Source organism: Hypanus sabinus, chromosome 9 (assembly GCF_030144855.1).
Source record: "Hypanus sabinus isolate sHypSab1 chromosome 9, sHypSab1.hap1, whole genome shotgun sequence".
NCBI lineage: Eukaryota > Metazoa > Chordata > Chondrichthyes > Myliobatiformes > Dasyatidae > Hypanus > Hypanus sabinus.
In genome coordinates, this window is record NC_082714.1 from 156,454,661 (window position 1) to 156,477,622 (window position 22,962).

The window sequence follows — 22,962 nt, forward strand, 5'->3', positions numbered from 1 at the left end:
AGGAAGCTTCTTGCAAACTGCAGTGGAATTGAACCCAGGGTGCTGGCACTGTAACAGTGTTACGTTAACCACTGTGCTACCCAGACTCAGCGGGGCAGAGGGCCTGCTTCCTTGCTCTGTGGCACTATGACTTCCTGGATGTCACAGTGTCACACAGTGCCTCCCAAGAAGGCATGACAGTGGCTGTATTTCATCAGGATTTTGAGGAGATTTGGTTACCAAAGACACTCGCAAATTTCTACAGATGTACCTTGGAGAGCATTCAAACTGACTGCATTGCTGTCTTGTATGGTGGTGGTGGGGAGGGGTGGGGGGTGTCTTCTGTGCAGGATCAATATGAGCTGCAGAAAATGATAAGGTCAGTCAGCTCCACCATGGGCACTAGCCCCTTTAGTACCCAGGACATCTTCAAGGAGGGGGCCACAAAAAGGCAGCCTCCATCATTAAGGATCCTCATCACCCAGTCAAGTCACTTTTATTGTCATTTCGACCAAAACTGCTGGTACAGTACATAGTAAAACTGAGAACATTTTTCAGGACTGTGGTGTTACATGAAACAGTACAAAAACTAGACTGAACTACATAAAAAGAACACAGAAAAAAAACTACACTAGTCTGCAGACTTGCCCAGGACTGCATAAAGTGCACAAAACAGTGCAGGCATTACAATAAATAATAAACAAGACAATAGGCACATTCGAGAGCAGTAAGTTGGTGTCAGTCGAGGCTCTGGGTATTGAGGAGTCTGATAGCTTGGGGGAAGAAACTGTTACATAGTCCGGTCGTGAGAGCCCGAATGCTTTGGTGCCTTTTCCCAGATGACAGGAGGGAGAAGAGTTTGTAAGAGGGGTGCGTGGGGCCCTTCATAATGCTGTTTGCTTTGCAGATTCAGCGTGTAGTGTAAATGTCCGTAATGGTGGGAAGAGAGACCCCGATGATCTTCTCAGCTGACCTCACTATCCACTGCAGGGTCTTGCGATCCGAGCTGGTGTGATTTCTGAACCAGGCAGTGAAGCAGCTGCTCAGGATGTTCTCAATACAACCCCCGTAGAATGTGATGAGGCTGGGGGGTGGACTTTCCTCAGCCTTCGCAGAAAATAGAGACGCTGCTGGGCTTTCTTTGCTATGGACCTGGTGTTGAGGGACCAAGTGAGATTCTCTGCCAGGTGAACCCCAAGAAATTTGGTGCTCTTTACAATCTCTACCAAGGAGCCGTTGATGTTCAGCGGGGAGTGGTCACTCCATGTCCTCCTGAAGTCAAAACCATCTCTTTTGTTCACATTAAGAGACAGGTTGTTGGCTCTGCACCAGTCCGTTAGCCGCTGCACCTCCTCTCTGTAAGCTGACTCATCGTTCTTGCTGATGAGACCCACCACGGTCATGTCATTGGCGAACTTGAAGATGTGGTTCAAGCTGTGTGTTGCAGCACAGTCGTGGGTCAGCAGAGTGAACAGCAGTGGACTGAGCACACAGCCCTGGGGAGCCCCCGTGCTCAGTGTGATAGTGTTGGAGATGCTGCTCCCGATCCGGACTGACCGAGGTCTCACAGTCAGGAAGTCTAGGATCCAGTTGCAGAGGGAGGCTCAGCTTTCCAATCAGTTTCTGAGGGATGATTGTGTTGAATGCTGAACTGACGTCAATGAACAGCATTCGAACGTACGTGTCTTTTTTGTCCAGTTGGGTGAGGGCCAGGTGGAGAGTGATGGCGATGGCGTCTTTTTATTGTACCAGCCAGAGTTAAGGCACACACTCTGCAATTCAGGAACAGCTTTTTCCCCTCTGCCATTGATTTCTGAACGGACATTGAACCCATGAACTATTATTTTTTTCTCTTTTTGCACTACTTACTTAACTTAACTTTCTTACTGTAATTCACAATAATAATTCAGTTTTTAATATGTGTGCAATGTCCTGCTGCCGCATAACATCAAACTTCACAACATATGCCAGTGATATTAATTCTGATGTTCCTGTGACAAAGATCAGCAGACACACAATGGGCTGAATGGTCTCCTTCTGTACAGTGCAACTCTACAATGGATATTGTGTTTGCTTCCACAGACAGGAAGCAGAGATGCCCGACGTCCCATTGGTTTACCGGCCCGTGAGGAGATATGGCCGCAGGGGTCAGAAGACTATCTGCCTGTCTCCCAGTGACCCTTATTCTGGGATTCTTCACTCAGGTATGGGTGGTTGTGGGAGTTTGGGAACGTGCAGGATGTGACGGTCTGGGTGCACAGGACATCTTTGTTCATATTTCAAGCTGCGCGTCAGGCTAATCGGATTACTGGCATTTATATTTGTGGAAAACTGGAATGAGCATCACAGCTTTAAAAATGTATTCATTTCCTGGTAGCTGAACCCAGTATTGATCTCAGTGGCAATTCTTTGTAAACACTGACACCTGCTGGAGTTGGTGGCACACTGCAAGACATATACGTGCACTGATGCACACACATGTACAAACATACTGTGTACTCTCCCACACACGCCTGTGCACATAAGCACACACAGCAGAGAAACGCAAAGTAAATCTGTAATGAAGTCTTGAATTGCACGTGTTTGGGCTGCTTAATTGAAACATCTTTGCAGCGTGGTAGTGTAGCAGCTAGTGCAAGGCTTTACGGACCAGCTGTAAGATCAGGGTTCGATTCCTGCCACCTTATTTATCACACACGTACATCAAAACTCACAGTGAAATGTGCCATCCGCTTAACAACCAACACGCCTGAGGATGTGCTGGGGGCAGCCCGCAAGCGTCTCCACGCACTCCATTACCAACATCGCATGCCCACTACAACACGGAATGAGGCAAAACAGAACACAGCAAGCAACAAAGCGACAATGCGAAACAAACCCTATTCCTCGCTCCTTCTCATCCACCCACATACATACACATCCTCTAACCTCACAGGTCGTCTTCTTTGGCCTCCAGCGGATTCGCTGCCACTGGGGCCCAACTTCCCCAGCGGACTTGCACAGATTTGCAGACCCGGGCTCTGGCCGTCTGGCCTGGACTGGACTTTTGAGCACAAAGTCAACGGATTCTAGCTAGAACTAGTAAATTGGGTGTTTGTAGATCGAGGAATTACTGTTCCAAACATGGGGGAAACAATGACTGAAAGTAAATTCCTCATTGATTCCCACTAGCCGGTAAACCAATGGCTCTGATTGGCTGCTTTGAGGAGACTTGGATCGAGTTTACTCAGATACCATGGATGTGCAGTTATGAGGTGGTAGCAAGCCGAATGGCCATCTAAACCATCACTCTCCTTGCACTAGGTGTTTGTGTGGAGCCAGCGAGTCAATGGGTGACCCAGGTCAACAGACTGCAGCAGCTGATTGACAGGTTGGAGTGCAAGGTAGGAGATTTATTGTAGATGAGGTGACTGGGCAACATAGACTCTGGGATGTACCTGTAACCCATCACCCATGACTACACACCAACCTGGAACCCATCATCCAACATTAACCTATAAACCCAAAATCCATTACTTATTACCAATCTACACAAGGCCTCACAAATGTCCATCACCCCGCACCAACCTATAAACCAACACCCATCACCCTGCGCCAACCTATAAACCAACACCCATCACCCAACATCAATCTACAAACCAACACCCATTACCCAAAGCCAATCTATAAAACAACACCCATCACCCTGCGCCAACCTATAAACCAACACCCATCACCCAACACCAATCTACAAACCAACACCCATCACCCAAAGCCAATCTATAAAACAACACCCATCACCCTGCGCCAACCTATAAACCAACACCCATCACCCAACATCAATCTACAAACCAACACCCATCACCCAACACCAATCTACAAACCAAAACCAATCTACAAAGGAACACCCATCACCCAACAACTAGTTCTAATCCAAGAACCTGTCACCTATCTCCTGGCATCAACCCACAAACCTGTCAGCCAACACTCAACACCAGTCTACTAAATCCAACACCAAACTACAAACCCATCATCCAACAACTATCACTCTGAACATCTTTGCTCCATCCAGAACAAACACTGGGATTTCCTGGTGACCACCTATTCAAATCCCCATTCCCATTCAGACATGTCAGTTCATGGCCTCTGCTATGGTCATATTGAGGGCACTCTCAGGTTGGAGGAATTATACTTTATACATCCTCTAGGTGGCATTCAATCTGGCATGGACATCGATAGCTCTAAATTTCAATAATTTCCACTCCCCATTCTGGTTTCTCCTCCCACACCTACTGTTCTCATCCTCTGCCCATTGCCTCCCTCTGTATCTCCCTCTCCTTCCCTTTCTCCCATGGTTCACTGCCCTCTACTATCAGATTTATTTCTCTTCATACTTTCTGTTTTTCACTTATCACTTCCCAGCTTTTTACTTCATCCCCTTTCTCCACCCACCCACCCTTTTTGTTCCTTCACCTGGTCTCACCAACCACCTGCCAGATGGTACTCAATCCTCTCCACCCACATTCCTTTTCTGATTTCTTGCCCCCTTCCCTGTCACTGTTGATGAAGGGTCTCTGCCCGAAACATCGACGTTTTATCACTCTACATGGATGCTACCTGCCTGCTGACTTCCTCGGGGATTTTGTGTGTGTCACTCTGAATTTCTAGCAGCTGCAGAAGCTCTTGTGTTTTTGACAGAAGACACTAGGAGTGATAACTTACTCTTTTGATAGCTCCAAGCTATGAAATTAGACTTTTACAGCCAATGAAAAGCTTTGAGATTTTTCAACAGAAAGCAATACTAATAAGACCATAATTTATAGGAGCAGAATTAGGCCACAATGCCCATCAAGTCCGCTCCGTTATTCAATTATGATGATTTATTTTCCATCTCAATCCCTTCTCCTCATAACCTTTGACACCCTTACTAGTCAGGAAACTATCAACTTCCGCTTTAAATATACCTAATGACTTGGTCACCAACAGCTGTCTGTGGTTATGAATTCCACAGATTCAGCATCCTGTGGCTAAAAAAAAATGCCTTCCTCATCTCTATTCCAAAGGGATGTCCTTGTTTCTGTATTTTGACGCAGTGTCCTCAGGCCCTAAACTCCCCCACAATAGGAAACATCCTGTCAATGTACACTATTTTGTCTTTTCAATATTTGATAGGGTTTAATGAGATTCCCTCATTCTTCTAAACTAACACCCTCAAAAGTACGTTAAACCTTTCATTCCCAATGCCAGCACCCCAAGACTGCTCCCAATATTCCTAATGTAATCTCCCAATGCTTTGCAGCCTTGTGTATTGACACAGGAAATAGTGTCACATTTAAAACTGATTCATCTCTTGGGCACTTAATTTCTGAATGCTCGGGTATTGTCAGAAATGTCGAGTGATGGGGTGGGACTGAAAAACACAGAAGAATCGAAGACTGGCATGAGTAATTTTGAGACGATGGTGTGAAGCAAAGAGGATTGTAGTGAGGATAAGTAAAAGAACCAAGGTTGGGTGCAGAGCAGAGGAAGTTGGGAGCAGACCCATCAATGTTGTGCCCAGAAGGCCGCAATGTGTTCAATAATTACTTCTATTTGCTACAACACACACAAAACTGGTGGAGGAACTCAGCAGGTCAGGCAGCATCTATGGGAATGTATAAACAGTCAACGTTTTGGGCTGAGACCCTTCACCAGGATGTAGAATGTTTTTGTTCAAGAGACACAGGAGTAGAATATCTCTGTTCTCTGTCTTGTAGACACCAAGGCTGGAGCCTTTAAAAGAAGAAGTGATTGAGGAAGCAACGAAAACTGTAAGTTCATCAGAAAGTTTAACCCCCGGCTTGTTGTTTTCATAGTGCTCGAGTCTGCATGGGTGTTGTGATAATGTACTAACACCTAAACGGAAACTAACTTACAAAACACAAAATGCTGGTGGAACGCACAGGCCAGGCTGCATCTATAGGGAGAAGCGATGTCAACGTTTTGGGCCGAGACCCTTCGTCAGACCCTACTTCCTATAGATGCTGCCTGGCCTGCTGTGTTCCACCAGCATTTTGTGTGTGTTGCTTGAATTTCCAGCAAATGCAGATTTCCTCGTGCTAACTTGCAAAATGCTGTTTTAGCTCCTTCACAATTTGTGGGTCTTTGTTAGCAAGCTAGCATTCTTCGGTAATTGGCTTATTATTGTCACATCGGTCAAAGCACAGTGAAAAAGTTTGCCATCCTTAAAGATCATACCCTCTCATTGAAGTAGTACAAGGGAAAAGCAGTGAACAGAATGCAGGATCCAGTGGAGATATAGGAGGCTGCAGATAAACAATTGATTTATTGATCATTACAGAATGCCTCTCTGGCATCCCACTCCCTCCCCTCTCCCTTCCCCTTTTCCCAACCATGATTCCCCTCTCCCTGACCCTTCCCCCTCTTAGTCCAAAATAGAGACCCAGATCAGAATTCGATTTACCATCACTCACATATGTCATCAAATTAATCCCTTTTTTACGGTAGCGGAACAGTGCGATACATAAAATCACTACAGTACTGTATGAGAATCTTTAGTGCCCTAGCTATATGTATGCGCCAAAGACTTTTGTGCAGTACTGCATATATATGTAATGTATAGAGAAAGAGAGAGTAAGTTATAGTTTATTATTATATATATTGCAATGTACTGCCACTGCAAAGCAACAAATTTCATGATAAATGTCTGATATTAAACCTGATTCTGATTTTGAAATGGGACTAGCTTAGATGACTAGCTTGGTCAGCATGGCGATATTGGGCTGAAGGCCTTTGTGACTCTATGGCACTCCCTTTCAGTCTTCAGCTCCCAGACAAGTCTAGGACAATAAGCTTGCCAGCTGCAGGAATGATGAACTAAAAGCTGCCTCTTTCCTGTGTCCCTCGCACAGCACATTCTGGTGGTGCAGCGACAGATGTCAGTGTTGGAGGAGGAGGTGGAGGAGTTCCGCCAAGCTTTGGAACGCTATGTGGAGTCCACGACCAGTCAGAATGGGAGCTTGCAGTAAGTCCAAGCAAACATCTATTCAAAACACCAGCTAGATGGAGACGATGTTAAGGCAGGGATGGTCTCACTGTTGTGGTCCTTGGAAGCTGCTTGAGATCGTAAAGGTCTCCAAATCAGTTGCCTGCTCATGTGTCCGTTCACAATGTTATTGGAGCAAACTGCGTTTAGACCATGAGACCATAAGATATAGGAGCAGAATTAGGCCAATTGACCCATCGAATCTACTCTGTTATTTCATTATGGCTGATCCATTTCCTTTTCAGCCCCAATCTCCTGCCTTCTCCCTGTATCCATTCATGCCCTGACCAATCAAAAATCTATCAACTCTGCCTTAAATATACCCAATGAGTTGACCTCCACAGCCGCCTGTGGCAACGAATTCCACAGATTCATCACACTCTGGCTAAAGAAATTCCTCCTCATCTCCATTCTAAATGAACGTCCTTCTGTTCTGAGGCTGCGTCCTCTGGTCTTAGACTCCCCCACCATAGGAATCATCCTCTCCACATCCACTGTATTACGGACTTTCAACATTTGATAGGTTTCAATGAGATCCCACCTCATTCTCCTGAATTCCTTTCAATCGTGGCTGAGTTATATCTCTCTCAATGCTATTTGTCTGTCTGTTTCTCATAACCTTTGACACCCTTATTAATCAAAATCCTATCAACTTTCTCTTTAAAAACAATAATTTATACATCAGCAAAACCTTCTTGTATATATACTAGCTAAAATTCCAAAGACCCTAGTCAGTCCTTGCAGTGGTGGTGATTGTCCACCATATCCAATGGTGACAGAAAGCCTGTGTGGGATAGTTTTTAAGAGTGGAAAAGTCATTGCACTGGGGCACTTCCGAATCCAAGTTCAGTGGTACGAACAAGCATCACAAACTGGGGTCTTCCTCACGTGCAGTGGATGACCATGACATCTTCTGTGCCTTGTCATGCTCTTCGCTCTCCATGAAGTGTAGTTGAACTGCTGCACTGGAGAGCTCATCCATCCAGTCTGCTGGAGCTGATTTTGCATGCCAGGGCGGGCACATATTGTAGCTAGTCTTAGCTGTTTTACTTCCTTTCTGAGTGCTTTCATACTCTCTGGGCCCCTCGTGATCTTATACACCTCTATCAGGTCACCCTTCGATCTCCCATGTTCCAGGAGATTAAGTCCTACTCAACCTCTTCTCACAAATCAGTACCCCAAATGTAGGCAACATCCTGGTAAATCTTTCTAGTTTAATTATGTCAGGTGACCAAGGTTGTAACAATAGTTAAATAGTAAGGGTGAAATGTGAAATAAATAAGAGGAAACTAAGGGCAAACTTCTTCACTTGGAGGGAGGTGAGAGTGTTGAACGAGCTGCCAGTGAAAGTGATGGATGTGGGTTTGATTTCACATTTAAAAGAAGTTTGGATAAGTGAATACATGGGAGGGGTATGGAGGGCTATGGTCCAGGTGGGGGTCAATGGGACTAATTGCTTAGCAAGCAGCAGATGGGCTAAAGAGCCTTTCTCAGTGTTATAGTGCTCTATAACTTAAAGTGCGGCCTCACCAGTGCTTTATATAACTGCAACACAACTTCCCAACTCCTATATTCAATGCTGTAAATTCCCAGATTCTATACTCGATATATCAGCATATATACACTCAGGGGACACTGCATTAGATACCTCCTGTACCTAATAAAGTGGCCACTGAATGTAAGTTCATGGTCTCCTGCTGCTGCAGCCCATTCACTTCAAGTTTCAACGCGTTGTGCATTCAGAGATGCTCTTCTGCACACCACTGTCGTAACATGTGGTTATTTGAGTTACTGTCGCCTTCCTGTCAGCTTGAACCAGTCTGGCCATTCTCCTCTGACCTCTCTCATTAACAAGGAGTTTTTGCCCACTGGGCAATGACTCACTGGATGTTTTTATGTTATTGCACCATTCTCTAAATTCTAGAGTCAGGGTTCCCAACCTTTTTTATGCTGTGGACCAATATCATTAAGCAAGTTATCTTTGGACCCCTAGTTGAGAATCTCTGCATTGGAGGCTGTTTTGTGTGAAAATCCCAGGAGATCAGCAGTTTCTGAGATCCTCAAACCACCCCGTCTGGCACCAACAATCACTCCACAGTCAAAGTCACTTAGGTCACATTTCTTCCTATTTTGATGTTTGGTCTGAACAACAACTGAACCTCTTGACCATGTCTACATGCTTTTATGCATTGAGCTGCTGCCACATGATTGGCTGATTAGATACTTGCATTCATGAGCAGGTGATACATGTACCTAATAAAGTGGCCACTGGGTATACATTCATTGAGAGATTACTGGGTTTAAAGTAGGGAGCATTGGGAGGAGGAACTGTCTTGTACACCGATCTCAGGTTCAATCTGTACTTCATTAACAGCATTTCTGTTCAGAAGTTGGGGAACGAGAGCTGCTTCCTGATCTATGAACTCTGGCAAGACAGGACCTCATGGAGGAGGTAGGGATTTCGCCAGTTATTACTATGGATAAATTTCTATGGGCAAAAGATACTTGAGAGGCTCTAATGAATGATCTACATGTTAATCAAGAAAGAGCTGATGTTTCAGATGGCGAACTCTTTATCGGAACTGGAAAAGTTGGAAAACGAGTCTGTGCAGAGTTTACGCTGTGGGGCCACTTGTAACATGAGTGAATTTAGATTAGATTAAATTGGAAGAAGAAGAATCTCAGGATGAATATTGTATACTGACATTAAATACACCTATTGAGACCCATTGGATTAGCTTTATTTGTCACATGTATATTGAAACCTGGTGAAATGCGTTGTTTGTGTCAACGACCAACATGGTCCACAGGTTGTGCTGGAGCAACCTGCAGGTGTCACTGTGATTCCAGCACCAACATAGCACGCCCACAGCTTACTAAACCGTGCGTCTTTGGAATGTGGGAGAAAACCGGAGCACTCGAAGGAAACTCGTGTGGTCATGGGTGAGATTGTACAAACTCCATAGAGATAGTGGTGGGAATTGAACCATGATCTTACAGCTGGTGTCTTAAAGTGTTACGTTAACTGCTACGCTGTCATGCCACCCTCTATGCTATGATGTTGCAGCTTGGTGTGGTGGGTTCCAGCAGTTACCTGGCTTGGGTAGTTGTGGAACAAACTCCAGTCTTACTTTAAAGTCCTAAGGATATCCTTGGCCCTCCCTCCTGCCCAGTCTCAATCAGCTGACTCTTTTTATGGTACACAAACATACCCAATGTCAAGCTGTGCCCAGGACATAAAGCAGGTCATGAGTCTGCCTGCCGTTTCTGGCCATTTTCATAATGAAGCTCTAAAGGATATGACAGAGAATGATATACCCCAGGATCAGACTGACATTGACTCCTCTCCATGGATGTTGCCTGATCTGCAAAGTTGCTACAGTATGTTGTGTGTGTGGCTCTGGATTTCCAGCATCTACAGAATCTTGTTCCTCTCTCCCCTCCAGCTGCCCACAATTCTCTAACCCCAGGGCAGACTGTCTTCGTCAGTCTCCAGTGAATCGTGGATTCATAGACGCTTCCCAACAGCTTCTTTGTCCCAATGAGTCTGCAGCAACATTCCCTGCCCATTCATAGGCATCTCACCTTAGTCTTCCTACATTCCCGTCAACTCTCTCCAGAATCTTCTCCTTACTTACACACTAGGGAAAAATGGATAAACTCCACACGGATAGCACCCGAGGTCAGGATTGAACCCGCGTTACTGGAGATGTGAGATTGCGGCTGTAGACTGCCCCTGCATTGTTTGGTTGGAGGTATCTCTGGGGGTTTCTTCATCTGGCCTCCTGCCTAGTCAAAGAGACTGTTAAAAATGGTTCTGTTTAATATCAGAGAATGTATACAGTGTACAACCTGAAATTCTTAATCTTCACAGACATCTCTAGATCTGTTGATTGTTAACGCAAATGATGCACTTCGCTGTCTGTTTCGATGTACGTGTGATAAATAAATCTGAGTCTGGATCTCTTTGACCACTGGTTAATGATCTCAAAGATCTCAACCCACTCAGTCCAAGTCAAAGATCTAACTGCACACAGGGAGTTTTAAAAGGCTCTGTGCTTCTCTCTTTTGTGTTTATGCAATGGATTGTAGTGTAATTTATCATCCTGTTCCTTTCTCATTGGTCTGCGGAATGTCAAACTTCAGTCACTTGCAAGCAAATCACAGCAAGACCTTCCAGAGGAACAATGTGGACTTCCTGGAGACCCCAGAGCTCATGACCACCATGTTACTCCCCGGTAAGTGCCAGTCGCATGGAGTCATCAGGAGGGTGAATCATGGGATCGGGGAGGTGCAGAATGATTTTCCTTCCCATATTACCTGTAGGGTAGCAGGGTGGAGATACGTCTCTACCAAAGGAGGTGTAAGGTGTTCCTTCCCTCTGCTAGCCTGCAGCTCACCCTTAGGCAAGGTGTAGCGCCTACTTAGTGCCCCCCCACCCACTCAATCAGGTCATATGAGCAGCCGGTGTGTATCACAAGTCCTGGTTATGTGACCACTGACGCCAGGCTGACAATCTCTGAAGAGTATTGGTAATGGCTGGGGTCACCCGTCTTGTCTGCCCAGAAGAAGCAATGACAAAACACTTAAGTGTAAAAATTTGCCAAGAACATTTATGGTCATGGAAAGATCATGATCACCTATGTCCTACAATAGGGCACATAACAGATGAGTGGAATTAATTACCTGTTGAGTGAATTTTGTGATGGGCGCATTGAACATGAAGAGAGGGTCTTGAGTCATTTATCGGCCTAACAGGTTACAGGTGGCACATTACCTTTCCTAAAGGACACTATCTTTGTCTGAATGCTTTCAGCATTAATAACAAGGTCAGTTACCAGCAAAGGTAGAAATAAGATATGCAACGTCATAGTTATTGGAGAGACATGGTGGGAATAAAATATTCAGATTTAATCAACTTTTAACAAGGATTGGAAAAATGGAAAAGGTGCAAAGAAAGTCCTGTTATGGGAAAAAAGTAATTAAGAAGGTGGTTCTTGAGTTGAAAAGTCACAATCATTTGGATAGAGGAACACGAGGGGTTTGTTTTACTGTTGTTGTTTAGTTGCTTGTTCAGTTTTGCTGTTTTCGGATTGAGGAGGTGATTGTATGTTAGAAAACCAAATACCAAGAGCTGGGAGAGCAGTGCTAGAGATGGGGGTGGAAGGCATGATGTGAGCCTACAGAGCTGGGGTGTGGAGGATTTGCCGGCTGCTCGCTGTGCAGAACCTACCCTCTCCTTAGCATTACGGGGGCCGCAAAGGGAAGAGCCATCAGGCCTGTCACAGAGACTGCCGAGCGAGCCTCCATATGGCCATGGATCAAGGGGTGTGACCCGTGGAGCATGCTGCTGGGGCACAAGCCAGGGCCTGGTCAACCCTGGCTGGGTCTGATGTTAAAGACCCGAAGCAGCTGATGTCCCCAGGTTACCATCACGTGCCTCAGTGTGTCCTGGGATATATCTCAGTGTGTATCATTCTATCGAGCATTGTGGGTGCTCGAATGTGTGACAACACCTGCAGGCTGCCCTCAGCACCTTTGTGTGTTGTTTGTTAATGCAAATGACACACTTCACAGTAAATTTTGATGTACAGTACATGCGATAAATAACCTGAATCAAATCTAATCTCAATTTAGAGGGAGCATTGCAACAGCAATGGAGAGAACACAAAGGGAGTAGAGCAATCTTCCTCTAGTAGTCAAAATAATGTAGATTGTGGTATAAATCAGGAAATAAAATAAGGATGTAACAGAGGTAATACATAGAGGATTCTTACTTGCCTATTGACTGGGCAAACCAAATGAGCAGGAATAACGTGAAGGCTGATTCAATTTCTCGTGGGCATACTCAATAATCCATAATAGAATCAATGAAAGACCACACCGAATTGGACATTCAACCGGGGGTGCAAAAGACCACAAATTGCATAAATACAAAAAGAAAGAAAAACAATAATAAATAAATAAGCAATAAATATCAAGAACATTGTTGAAAAGTTATTCAAAGTGAGTCCGTAGATTGTGGGAACAGTTTATTGATGGGTCAAGTGAAGTTGAGTGAAGTTGTCCTCTTTGATTCTGATGGTTAACTGTTCCTGAACCTGCTGGTGTGAGTCCTGAGGCTCCTGGACCTTCTTCCTGATGGCAGCAGTAAGAAGAGAGCATGTCCTGGGTGGTGGGGGGTCGCTGCTGGTGGATGCTGCTTTCCTGCGACAGCGTTTCATGTGGATATGCTAAGTGGTGGGGAGGGCTTTACCCGTCATGGACTGGGCTGTATCCACTACTGTTTGTAGGATTTTTTTGTTCAAGAGCATTGGTGTTCCCATACCAGGCTGTGATGCAGCCAGTCAATATACTCTCCACCACACATCTATAGAAGTTTGTCAAAGTTTTGGGTGACACGTAGCATCTCCACAAACCCCTAAGGAAGTTGAGGTACTGCCATGCTTTCTTCGTAATTGTTCAAAGGAGGTGTTGGCTCTGGGTAGCTTGTTAAGGTTCCGTTTTTTTCTCTCTTACTGTACCTAGTGTAGTAAAAGGCTGTTGCGTCTTCTTCATGCTGGATGCTGGAGTCCTGGGAGATGCAGAGCCTCCCGGGGAACTATATCTGCATGAAGTGCATCCAGCTGCAGCTCCTTGAAGACCGTGTTAGGGATCTGGAGCAGCAGCTGGACGACCTTCGGCTTGTACGGGAGAGTGAGGAGATAATCGATCAGAGTTACAGGGAAGTAGTCACCCCTAAGTTGCAGGAGGTGAGTAGCTGGGTTTCTGTCAGGAGAAATGGAAATGTGAATAGGTAATTAGTGAAGAGCACCCCTATGGTCATTCCCCTCACTAATAAGTATACAGTTTTGGATGCTGTTGTAGGGGAATACCACAGAGATCGCGTTACTGGCACTGAGCATGGGTCTGTGGTGCAGAAGGGAGAGAGGAGCAGTGGTGATAGGGGAATGAACAGACAGGAGATTCTATGGACATGAATGCGACACCCGGATGGTATGTTGCCTCCCTGGTGCCAGGGTCAGGGGTATCTCAGATCACATCCACAGCATTTTGGAGAGGGAGGGAGAGCAGCCAGATGTCTTGGTACATATTGGGACCAATGACATAGGAAGGAAAAGCAAAGAGGTCTTGAAAAGAGAAATTAGGGAGCTTGGTAAAAAGCTGAGAAGCAGGACCTCCTGAGTAGTAATTTCTTTTTCTTTTTCAATCTTTTTATTGAATTTCATATATTAAAAAAACATATCATAATATTGAATAGGTTATAAGTGCACTAGACTTGAAGTTGAATTAGTAATAAGATAACAATATCTTATTAAAATATCAGCAAAAAATAGTACATTAATCAATCAAACCTATATTAATTATACATGAAAAAGACTAAGAATAATCATCAAAAGAAAAAAAATTAAAAAATATAAGAAAAAAAATTGAAAAAAATATTAAACCTAAACTAAACTAACATGGGCAATAATAACAGTTTATATGTATATGATAGTGTCAAAAACTCCGGAACTCCATACCAGAACAAGAATAAAAAGAGAAAAGGTCTGGAAGAGGCCAAATTAATTCATATGAAAGTGTCGAATGAACGGTCCCCAAGTTTCTTCAAATTTAATTGATGAGTCAAAAATAGTGCTTCTAATTTTTTTCTAAGCTCAAATAAGAAATAGTTTGAGAGAACCACTGAAACGTGGTAGGAGGATTTACTTCTTTCCAATTTTGTAATATAGACCTTCTGGCCATTAATGTTACAAAGGCAATCATTCGTCTAATTGAAGGGGAAAGTCGACTACCATCCTCATTTGGTATACCAAAAATTGCAGTAATAAAATGAGGTTGTAAATCGATATTCCAAATTGAGGAAATGGTAGCAAATATGTCCTTCCAATAGTTATGTAAAGTGGGACATGACCAAAACATATGGGTCAATGAGGCCACATCTAAATGACATCTGTCACATTGAGGGTTAATATGGGAATAGAATCGAGCAAGCTTATCTTTAGACATATGAGCTCTATGTACCACCTTAAATTGTATTAAAGCATGTTTAGCACATATAGAAGAAGAATTAACCATTTGTAAAATTTTTTCCCATTTTTCTGTTGATATATTATATTGAAGTTCTTTTTCCCATTCTTGTTTAATTCTACCTGATATTTCTGGTTGTATCTTCATAATCATATTATAAATAAGAGCCACTAATCCCTTCTGACAAGGATTCAAGGTAAAAATCATATCTGAAAAATCTATCAAAGTTGAATTGGGGAAGGATGGTAGAACTTTATATAAAAAATTTCTGATTTGTAAATATCTAAAAAAATTAGATTTAGGTAACTTAAATTTGTTGGAAAGTTGGTCGAAAGACATCAAACCACCTTCAAAAAAAAGATCACGAAAACATATTATACCTTTCCTTTTCCATATGCTAAAAGCTTGATCTGTCAAAGAAGGTTTAAAAAAGAAGTTAAGTAAGATAGGGCTATCAAGAACAAAGTTTTTCAGAGTAAAAAACTTACGAAATTGAAACCAAATTCGTAATGTGTGTTTGACAATAGGGTTGGATATCTGTTTATTGAATTTAACTAAGTCAGCAGGAAGAGAAGAACCAAGAACGGAGAATAAAGAATATCCCTGTGCATCATTACATTCTAAATTTACCCACTGTGGGCACAATGGTGAGTCCAAATCTAATTTCCAATATATTAAGTTACGAATATTATTCGCCCAATAATAAAATCTAAAGTTAGGTAGAGCTAAACCACCATCTTTTTTAGATTTTTGTAACTGCCTTTTACTTAACCTGGGGTTTTTATTTTGCCACACAAATGAGGAAATTTATGAATCAATGTTATCAAAAAAAGATTTAGGAATAAAAATTGGTAAGGCTTGAAATAAATATAAAAATTTCAGTAAAATCATCATTTTAATAGCATTAATCTGACCAACTAATGATAAGGATAAAGGAGACCATCTTGTAGTAAGTTGTTGAATTTGATGAAGCATAGGTAAAAAATTCAATCTGAATAAATCTTTATATTTCTTGGTAATTTTTATACCTAAATAGATAAAGTTATCAGTAACAACTTTAAATAGTATCCTATCATTCAATAAAGTTTGCGCATTTAAAGGGAATAATTCACTCTTATCCAAGTTTAGTTTATAACCAGAAAAACTACCAAATTGAACCAACAAGGATAAAATAGCGGGAATAGACCTGTCAGGATCAGAAATATATAACAAGTCATCAGCATAAAGTGATAACTTGTATAACTTCTCATTACGGGTAATACCAAAAATATTAGGGGATTCACGAATAGCAATGGCTAGAGGTTCTAATGCGATATTAAATAATAAAGGACTTAAGGGACAACCTTGTCTCGTACCACGAGATAATTGAAAAAAGAGGATCTGTAATTATTTGTAAGAACAGAAGCAACAGGTTTATAATATATTAATTTAATCCATGATATAAAATTAGGGCTAAAATTAAAATTTCTCAAGGCATTAAATAAGTATGTCCATTCAACTCTATCAAAAGCTTTTTCAGCATCTAATGAAATAACACATTCTGAGGTTGTGGGTGAAGAAGTATAAATTATATTAATCAATTTTCTAACATTAAAAAAAGAATATCGGTTCCTAATAAAACCAGTTTGGTCTTCTGAAATAATCTGTGATAGTAACTTTTCTAATCTAATAGCTAAAATTTTTGTAAGAATCTTAGAGTCTACATTTAATAGCGATATAGGGCGATAAGATGCACACAAAGTAGGATCCTTATCTTTTTTAAGAATTAGAGAGATAGTAGCTTCATAAAAAGACTGGGGTAATCTCTTCTTAGTAAATGCATCATTAAAGGTTTCACATAACCAAGGGGAAAGCAAAGAAGAAAAAGTTTTTAAAAATTCTATAGTATAACCATCAGGACCAGGAGCTTTCCCTGAATTCATTGATGAGATAGTCTCTCCTATTTCGGCCATAGAGATAGGAGCATCAAACAAGCTCCGATCTTCATCTGTCAGTTTGGGAATATTCAAATTGTTAAAAACATTATCCATCATGGACAGATCACCATCAAATTCTGATTGATATAAAGATTTATAAAAATCTTGGAAAGTATTATTAATTTCTTTATGATCAGTAGTCAGATTACCGTCTTGTTTACGAATTTTAATAATTTGTCGCTTAGTCGAAATAGCTTTTAATTGGTTAGCTAACAATTTACCAGTTCGATCACTATGAATATAAAATTGAGCCCTGGTCTTAATTAATTGATTCTCAATTGAAGAAGATAATAATAAGCTATGTTCCATTTGAAGCTCAACTCTCTTCTTATGAAGTTCTTTGGTAGGAGTCACGGAATAAATCTTATCAATTTCTTTAATTTTATCCACTAATAAAGCAATATCTAAATATCTTTGTTTTCTTTTATCGACGGAATATGAGATAATTTGTCCACGGATAAAAGCCTTAAAAGAGTCCCAAAGTATTCCTCTGTCAATCTCTTCGGTAAAGTTTGTTGAAAAAAACAAGTCAATTTGCTGTTTTATGAAGGTGATAAATTCTGGATCTTGAAGCAAAGTAGCGTTAAGTCTCCAAGATCTAGTATTATTGAAAGAGTCCGAAATCTTGATAGATAACTTCAAAGGTGCATGATCCGAAATGGCAATAGAATCATATTTACAATCAGTAACATCTGTTAATAAACGATGATCAATAAGGAAATAATAAATTCTAGAATAACTGTGATATACATGTGAAAAAAAAAGAAAATTCTTTATCTTTAGGGTTCAAAAACCGCCATATTTCAGTAATTCCCGAATCAACCATAAAGGAATTAATAAGTAAGGCTGATCTATTCGGAAGAATTCAAATAGGTTTAGATCTATCCATCAAAGAATTCAGACAACAATTGAAATCTCCACCCATTATCAACATATATTCATTTAGATTAGGGAGGGAAGTAAATAAACGTTTAAAAAATTCAGGGCAGTCAAAGTTTGGAGCATAAATATTAACTAGAGCCACTTTTCGATTAAAAAGTGAACCAGTTATCATCAAAAATCTGCCCTGTGGATCAGAAATAATTTCATGATGTGTAAACGAAATTGAGCGGTCTATAAAAATAGACACACCCCTAATTTTGGCAGTACAATTCGAGTGAAATTGTTGACCTTTCCAGAACCCAAAAAAGCGTTGATTATCCTCCCTCCTAATATGGGTCTCCTGTGCAAAGATAATATTAGCATTTAGTCTATGGAATACTTTAAATATTTTTTACGTTTAATCGGATGATTTAAACCATTAGTATTCCAAGAGATAAAGTTAATAGACTTATCCATCATGCCAATATTAGTTGTGTATATCATAAAAGGTTAAAAAGACACATAACCCATAATTCAGGAAGAAGGAAAAATGATTCAGGAGCAACCGGAGAACATGACACTTCAACAATATTAATAACTTAAAGTCGGCCCATGAACTAAAAGCAAAAAAATAAAAAGCAAAAGCGTGAAAAAAGATCCCTACCCCCTCCCCCAACCCCTCGAAAAAGAGCCAAGTGGCAGGCGCACAAACTAATACTAATATTACCCCCATTTTCAAGATGGCAACTCCATGAAAAGAAAAAAAAGACTATATAACACCCAGATATAATACAGGGTTGTAAAGAGTAGTAATTTATGGACTGCTGCTGTGGCATGTGCTGGTGAGGGTAGAAACATGATTGATGATATGGCAAATTAATGTGTAACTGAGAAGCTGGTGCAGGGAGCCGGGCTTCAGGTTCTTGGATCATTGGGATCTCTTCTGGGGGAGGTATGACCTGTTCAAAAGTGACGGGATGCACCTGAACCCGAGGGGGAGCAATATTCTCATGGACAGGTTTGTTAGAGCCGTTGGGGAGGGTTTAAACTAATTTGGCACGGGTGTGAGATCAGGAGTGAAGGGACTCAGGATAGGACAGATGGGAAAAAAGCAAAGCTAGCGTGCAGTCAGACCACCAGGAAGGGCAGGCAGATGATAAGACAGAATTGCATTAGTATCAGTGCATTAGGGACGCAGAATCAAAAAGGGTAGCAAATACAGTACTCGAAGTGTTATATCTCAATGCACGGAGTATAACAAATAAAGTGGATGATCTTGTTGCAATATTACAGATTGCCAGGTATGATGTTGTGGTCATCACTGAATCATGGTTGAAGGATGATTGTAACTGGGAGCTGAATGTCCAAGGATACACGTTGTATCGGAGGGATAGGAAGGTAGGCAGAGGGGGCGGCATGGCTCTGCTGGTAAAGAACAGCATCAGTTATTAGAAAGGTGAGGTATAGGATCAAAAGAAGTTGAATCCTTGTGGGTAGAGTTAAGAAACAGCAAGGGTAACAGAACCCTGGTGGCAGGCCTCCCAACAGCAGCTGGGTTGTAGGCCTCAGATACCGATGGGAAATAGAAAAGGCGTGCCACGATAGTCATGGCAGATCTCAACATGCACGTCAATTGGGAAAATCTGGTTGGTAATGGATCTCAAGAGAGTGAGATTATTGAACACCTACGAGATGGCTTTTTAGAGCAGTTTGTCATCAGGCCCACTACGAGATCAGCTATACAGGTTTCCCTTGCGATCCGAAGGTAGACCGTTTATAAACCAAAATGTCATAAAGCGAAGAAGCAATTACCATTAATTTATATGGGAACATTTTTTGAGCGTTCCCAGACCCCAAAAAAACCCTACTAAATCAAAGCAAATAACACATAAAACCTAAAATAACACAAACATATAGTAAAAGCAGGAATGATATAATAAATTTACACCCTATATAAAGTAGAAATCTTGTATGTACGGTGTAGTTTCACTTATCAAAAGTGGGAAGGCAGTGAGCTGAAATTGATTTGGAGAAAAAAAATTTGCATGTACACACATACGCACACAACTGCCCGCACAAGGCTTCACAGTCATGGTAGTCTTTCTTGGGGTAAGCACACGTAAACAGTACAGGTGTCCCCTGTTTTTTGAATGTTCGCTTTACGACTCCTCGCTGTTATGAAAGACCTACGTTAGTTACCTGTTTTCGCTAATGGAAGGTGTTTTCACTGTTATGAAAAAAGGCAGTGCGTGATAAAAGGCAGCGCGCGCTGAGCAACTGAGCTCCCCCGGAACTGCATTCTAGCCGGCATTGCTTAAACACGTGCCTGTGAGCTTCTGTGCTTTATGTCGATTTATTTTGTGCATCTGTTAGCAAGATGAGTTCTAAGAACCTAAAAGAGTTCTTGCTGATGAGACCCACCATGGTTGTGTCATCGGCGAACTTGATGATGTGGTTCAAGCTGTGTGTTACAGCACAGTCATGGGTCAGCAGAGTGAACAGTTGTGGACTGAGCACACAGCCCTGGGGAGGCCCCTGTGCTCAGTGTGATGGTGTTGGAGATGCTGCTCCCAATCCAGACTGACTGAGGTCTCCCAGTCAGGAAGTCTAGGATCCAGTTGCAGAGGGAGGTGTTCAGGCCCAGTAGGCTCAGCTTTCCAATCAGTTTCTGAGGGATGATTGTGTTGAATGCTGAACTGAAGTCTATGAACAGCATCCGAACGTATGAGTCTTTTTTGTCCAGGTGGGTTAGGGCCAGGTGGAGGGTGATGGTGATGGCGTCGTCTGTTGAGTAGCTGGGACAGTACACGAACTGCAGTGGGTTCAGTGAGGGGGCAGCAGGGTCTTGATATGCCTCATGACGAGCCTCTTGAAACACTTCATGATGATGGATGTGAGTGCAATGGGACGGTAGTCATTGAGGCAGGACACTGAAGACTTCTTTGGCACGGGGATGATGGTGGCGGCCTTGAAGCACATTGGAACGATGGCACTGCTCAGGGAGATGTTGAAGATGTCAGTGAGAACATCTGCTAGCTGGTCTGCACATCTTCTAAGCACTCTGCCAAGAATATTGTCTGGTCCAACAGCCTTCCGTGGGTTGACCCTGCACAGGGTTCTCTTCACATTGGCCACGGAGAGACACAGCACCTGGTCATTTGGGGGGGGGGGTGGACTTCCTCCCCGACATGTCGCTTTCTGCATCAAAACAAGTGTAGAAGTTGTTCAGCTCAACTGGAAGGGAGGCATCACCCGCACATTCAGGTGATGTTGTCCTGTAGTTGGTGATGTCCTGGAAGCCCTTCCACATGCACCGTGTGTCGCCGCTGTCCTGGAAGTGACTGTGGATTCACTGGGCGTGTGCACGCTTTGCCCCTCTGATGGCCCGGGACAGTGTGGCCCTCGCTGTTGTTAGGGCCGCCTTGTCGCCCGCTCTGAAAGCGGAGTCACAGGTCCTCAGCAGCGCGCGCTCCTCCGCAGTCATCCATGGCTTCTTGTTAGCGCGTGTAGTGATGGTCTTGGCCACAGTAACGTCATCGATGCACTTGCTGATGTAGCTGGTCACTGATGCTGTGTACTCCTCTAAGTTGGTTGGAACACTGTCCGCGTCAGAAACCGGAAAAGGGAATGTGATTGTATACGATTATGAAATATACTTAACATGCCAGTGAGGTAGAGGGTGACAACCTTTTGTGCGCAGTTTAAATTCCTTTGTGCGCTTGTAGCAAAAGATGTGTGTGTGTGGGCACATTGATTGTAAAGCGTTGTGCTGATCACTGCGATACTCAGTGTCTTGCTGACATTACATGAGAGGGGGTGGTTGTGGCAGCCAGATTTTCAATCTCCCTCCTCTTTGCTAATTCGTCACCACCCTTGATTTGGCCTACCACAGTGGCTATGATTAGCCAACTTGAATCTGGCCTTGGAGCTGTTTCCAAGAACTGCTTGTAATCTGATCTGTTTGCAAATTAGATGTGTGGCTGCCTGGCAATATATTTAAATAAAAGCACAAGTCAATATACAGTATTGTGCAAAACCTTGGGCACATATATCCAGCTAAGGTGTCTAAGACTTTTGCACAGTACTGTATTTGTCAACGTGGAGCAGAGAGCAATTATGTATATCTTGTATATACAAAGTATGTTGGGAAGGGGAGGGTGAATGCTGCAGGAACGGTGTGGAACAAGTGGCAGAGAAGGAGTGCCAGGGGTGGTGAGTGGCACGGGTATAGACACACCAAGGTCGTTTGATTTTACACAATTGTTTTATTGATCATTACAGAATAGAGAACGATATCAGAATCAGGTTTATCATTACTCACTGATGACATGTTTTGCTGCAGCAGTACATTGCCATACGTAATATATGTACAGAGATATATGTACCTTTTGCACAGTACTGTATTAAAATAAAATGCAGGCCAGCCAGCAGCAATGTGTAGTTTCCGATAGTGGGTGTGTTTAGGGCCAGAGGGCACAGACTCTGGGTACGAGGACGTCCCTTTAGAGCAGAGATGAGGAATTTCTTTAGTGATGTATCTGTGGAATTCATTGCAGTGGATGACTGTGAGGGCTGTGATCGGTTCAAACTCCCAGGGGGATGGATTCTGGGGCTGCAGAATCTCTAGGTCTTCATACCAACGTGTTCTCCAGTTATGGCACTGGCTGTAGATACAACTGGAGCCAGACAAAGTCAAGTCAAGTCACTTTTATTGTCATTTTGACCATAACTGCTGGTACAGTGCATAGTAAAAACGAGACAATGTTTTTCAGGACCATGGTGTTACATGACACAGTACAAAAACTAGACTGAGCTACGTAAAAAAAAACACCGAGAAAGCTACACTAGACTACAGACCTACACTGGACTGCATAAAGTGCACAAAAACAGTGCAGGCATTACAATAAATAATAAACAGGACAATAGGGCAAGGTGTCAGTCCAGGCTTCAGGTATTGAGGAGACTGATAGCTTGGGGGAAGAAACTGTTACATAGTCTGGTCGTGAGAGCCCGAATGCTTTGGTGCCTTTTCCCAGATGGCAGGAGGGAGAAGAGATTGTATGAGGGGTGCGTGGGGTCCTTCGTAATGCT

General features: G+C 42.7%; 1 protein-coding gene across 3 annotated transcripts in view; it reads left to right on the top strand.

Moving 5' to 3' along the window:
• The window catches only part of LOC132399943 (N-terminal EF-hand calcium-binding protein 1-like), a 163,603-nt gene that overhangs the window by 128,181 nt on the left and 12,460 nt on the right, over positions 1–22,962 (top strand). For all 3 annotated transcript variants that reach the window (XM_059980904.1, XM_059980905.1, XM_059980907.1), the window contains exons 7-12: positions 2,062–2,183; positions 3,283–3,362; positions 5,715–5,768; positions 6,870–6,982; positions 9,378–9,455; positions 11,150–11,241. In XM_059980904.1, coding sequence (XP_059836887.1) covers positions 2,062–2,183; positions 3,283–3,362; positions 5,715–5,768; positions 6,870–6,982; positions 9,378–9,455; positions 11,150–11,241 — 539 coding nt within the window. The remainder of the gene's footprint in view (positions 1–2,061; positions 2,184–3,282; positions 3,363–5,714; positions 5,769–6,869; positions 6,983–9,377; positions 9,456–11,149; positions 11,242–22,962) is intronic.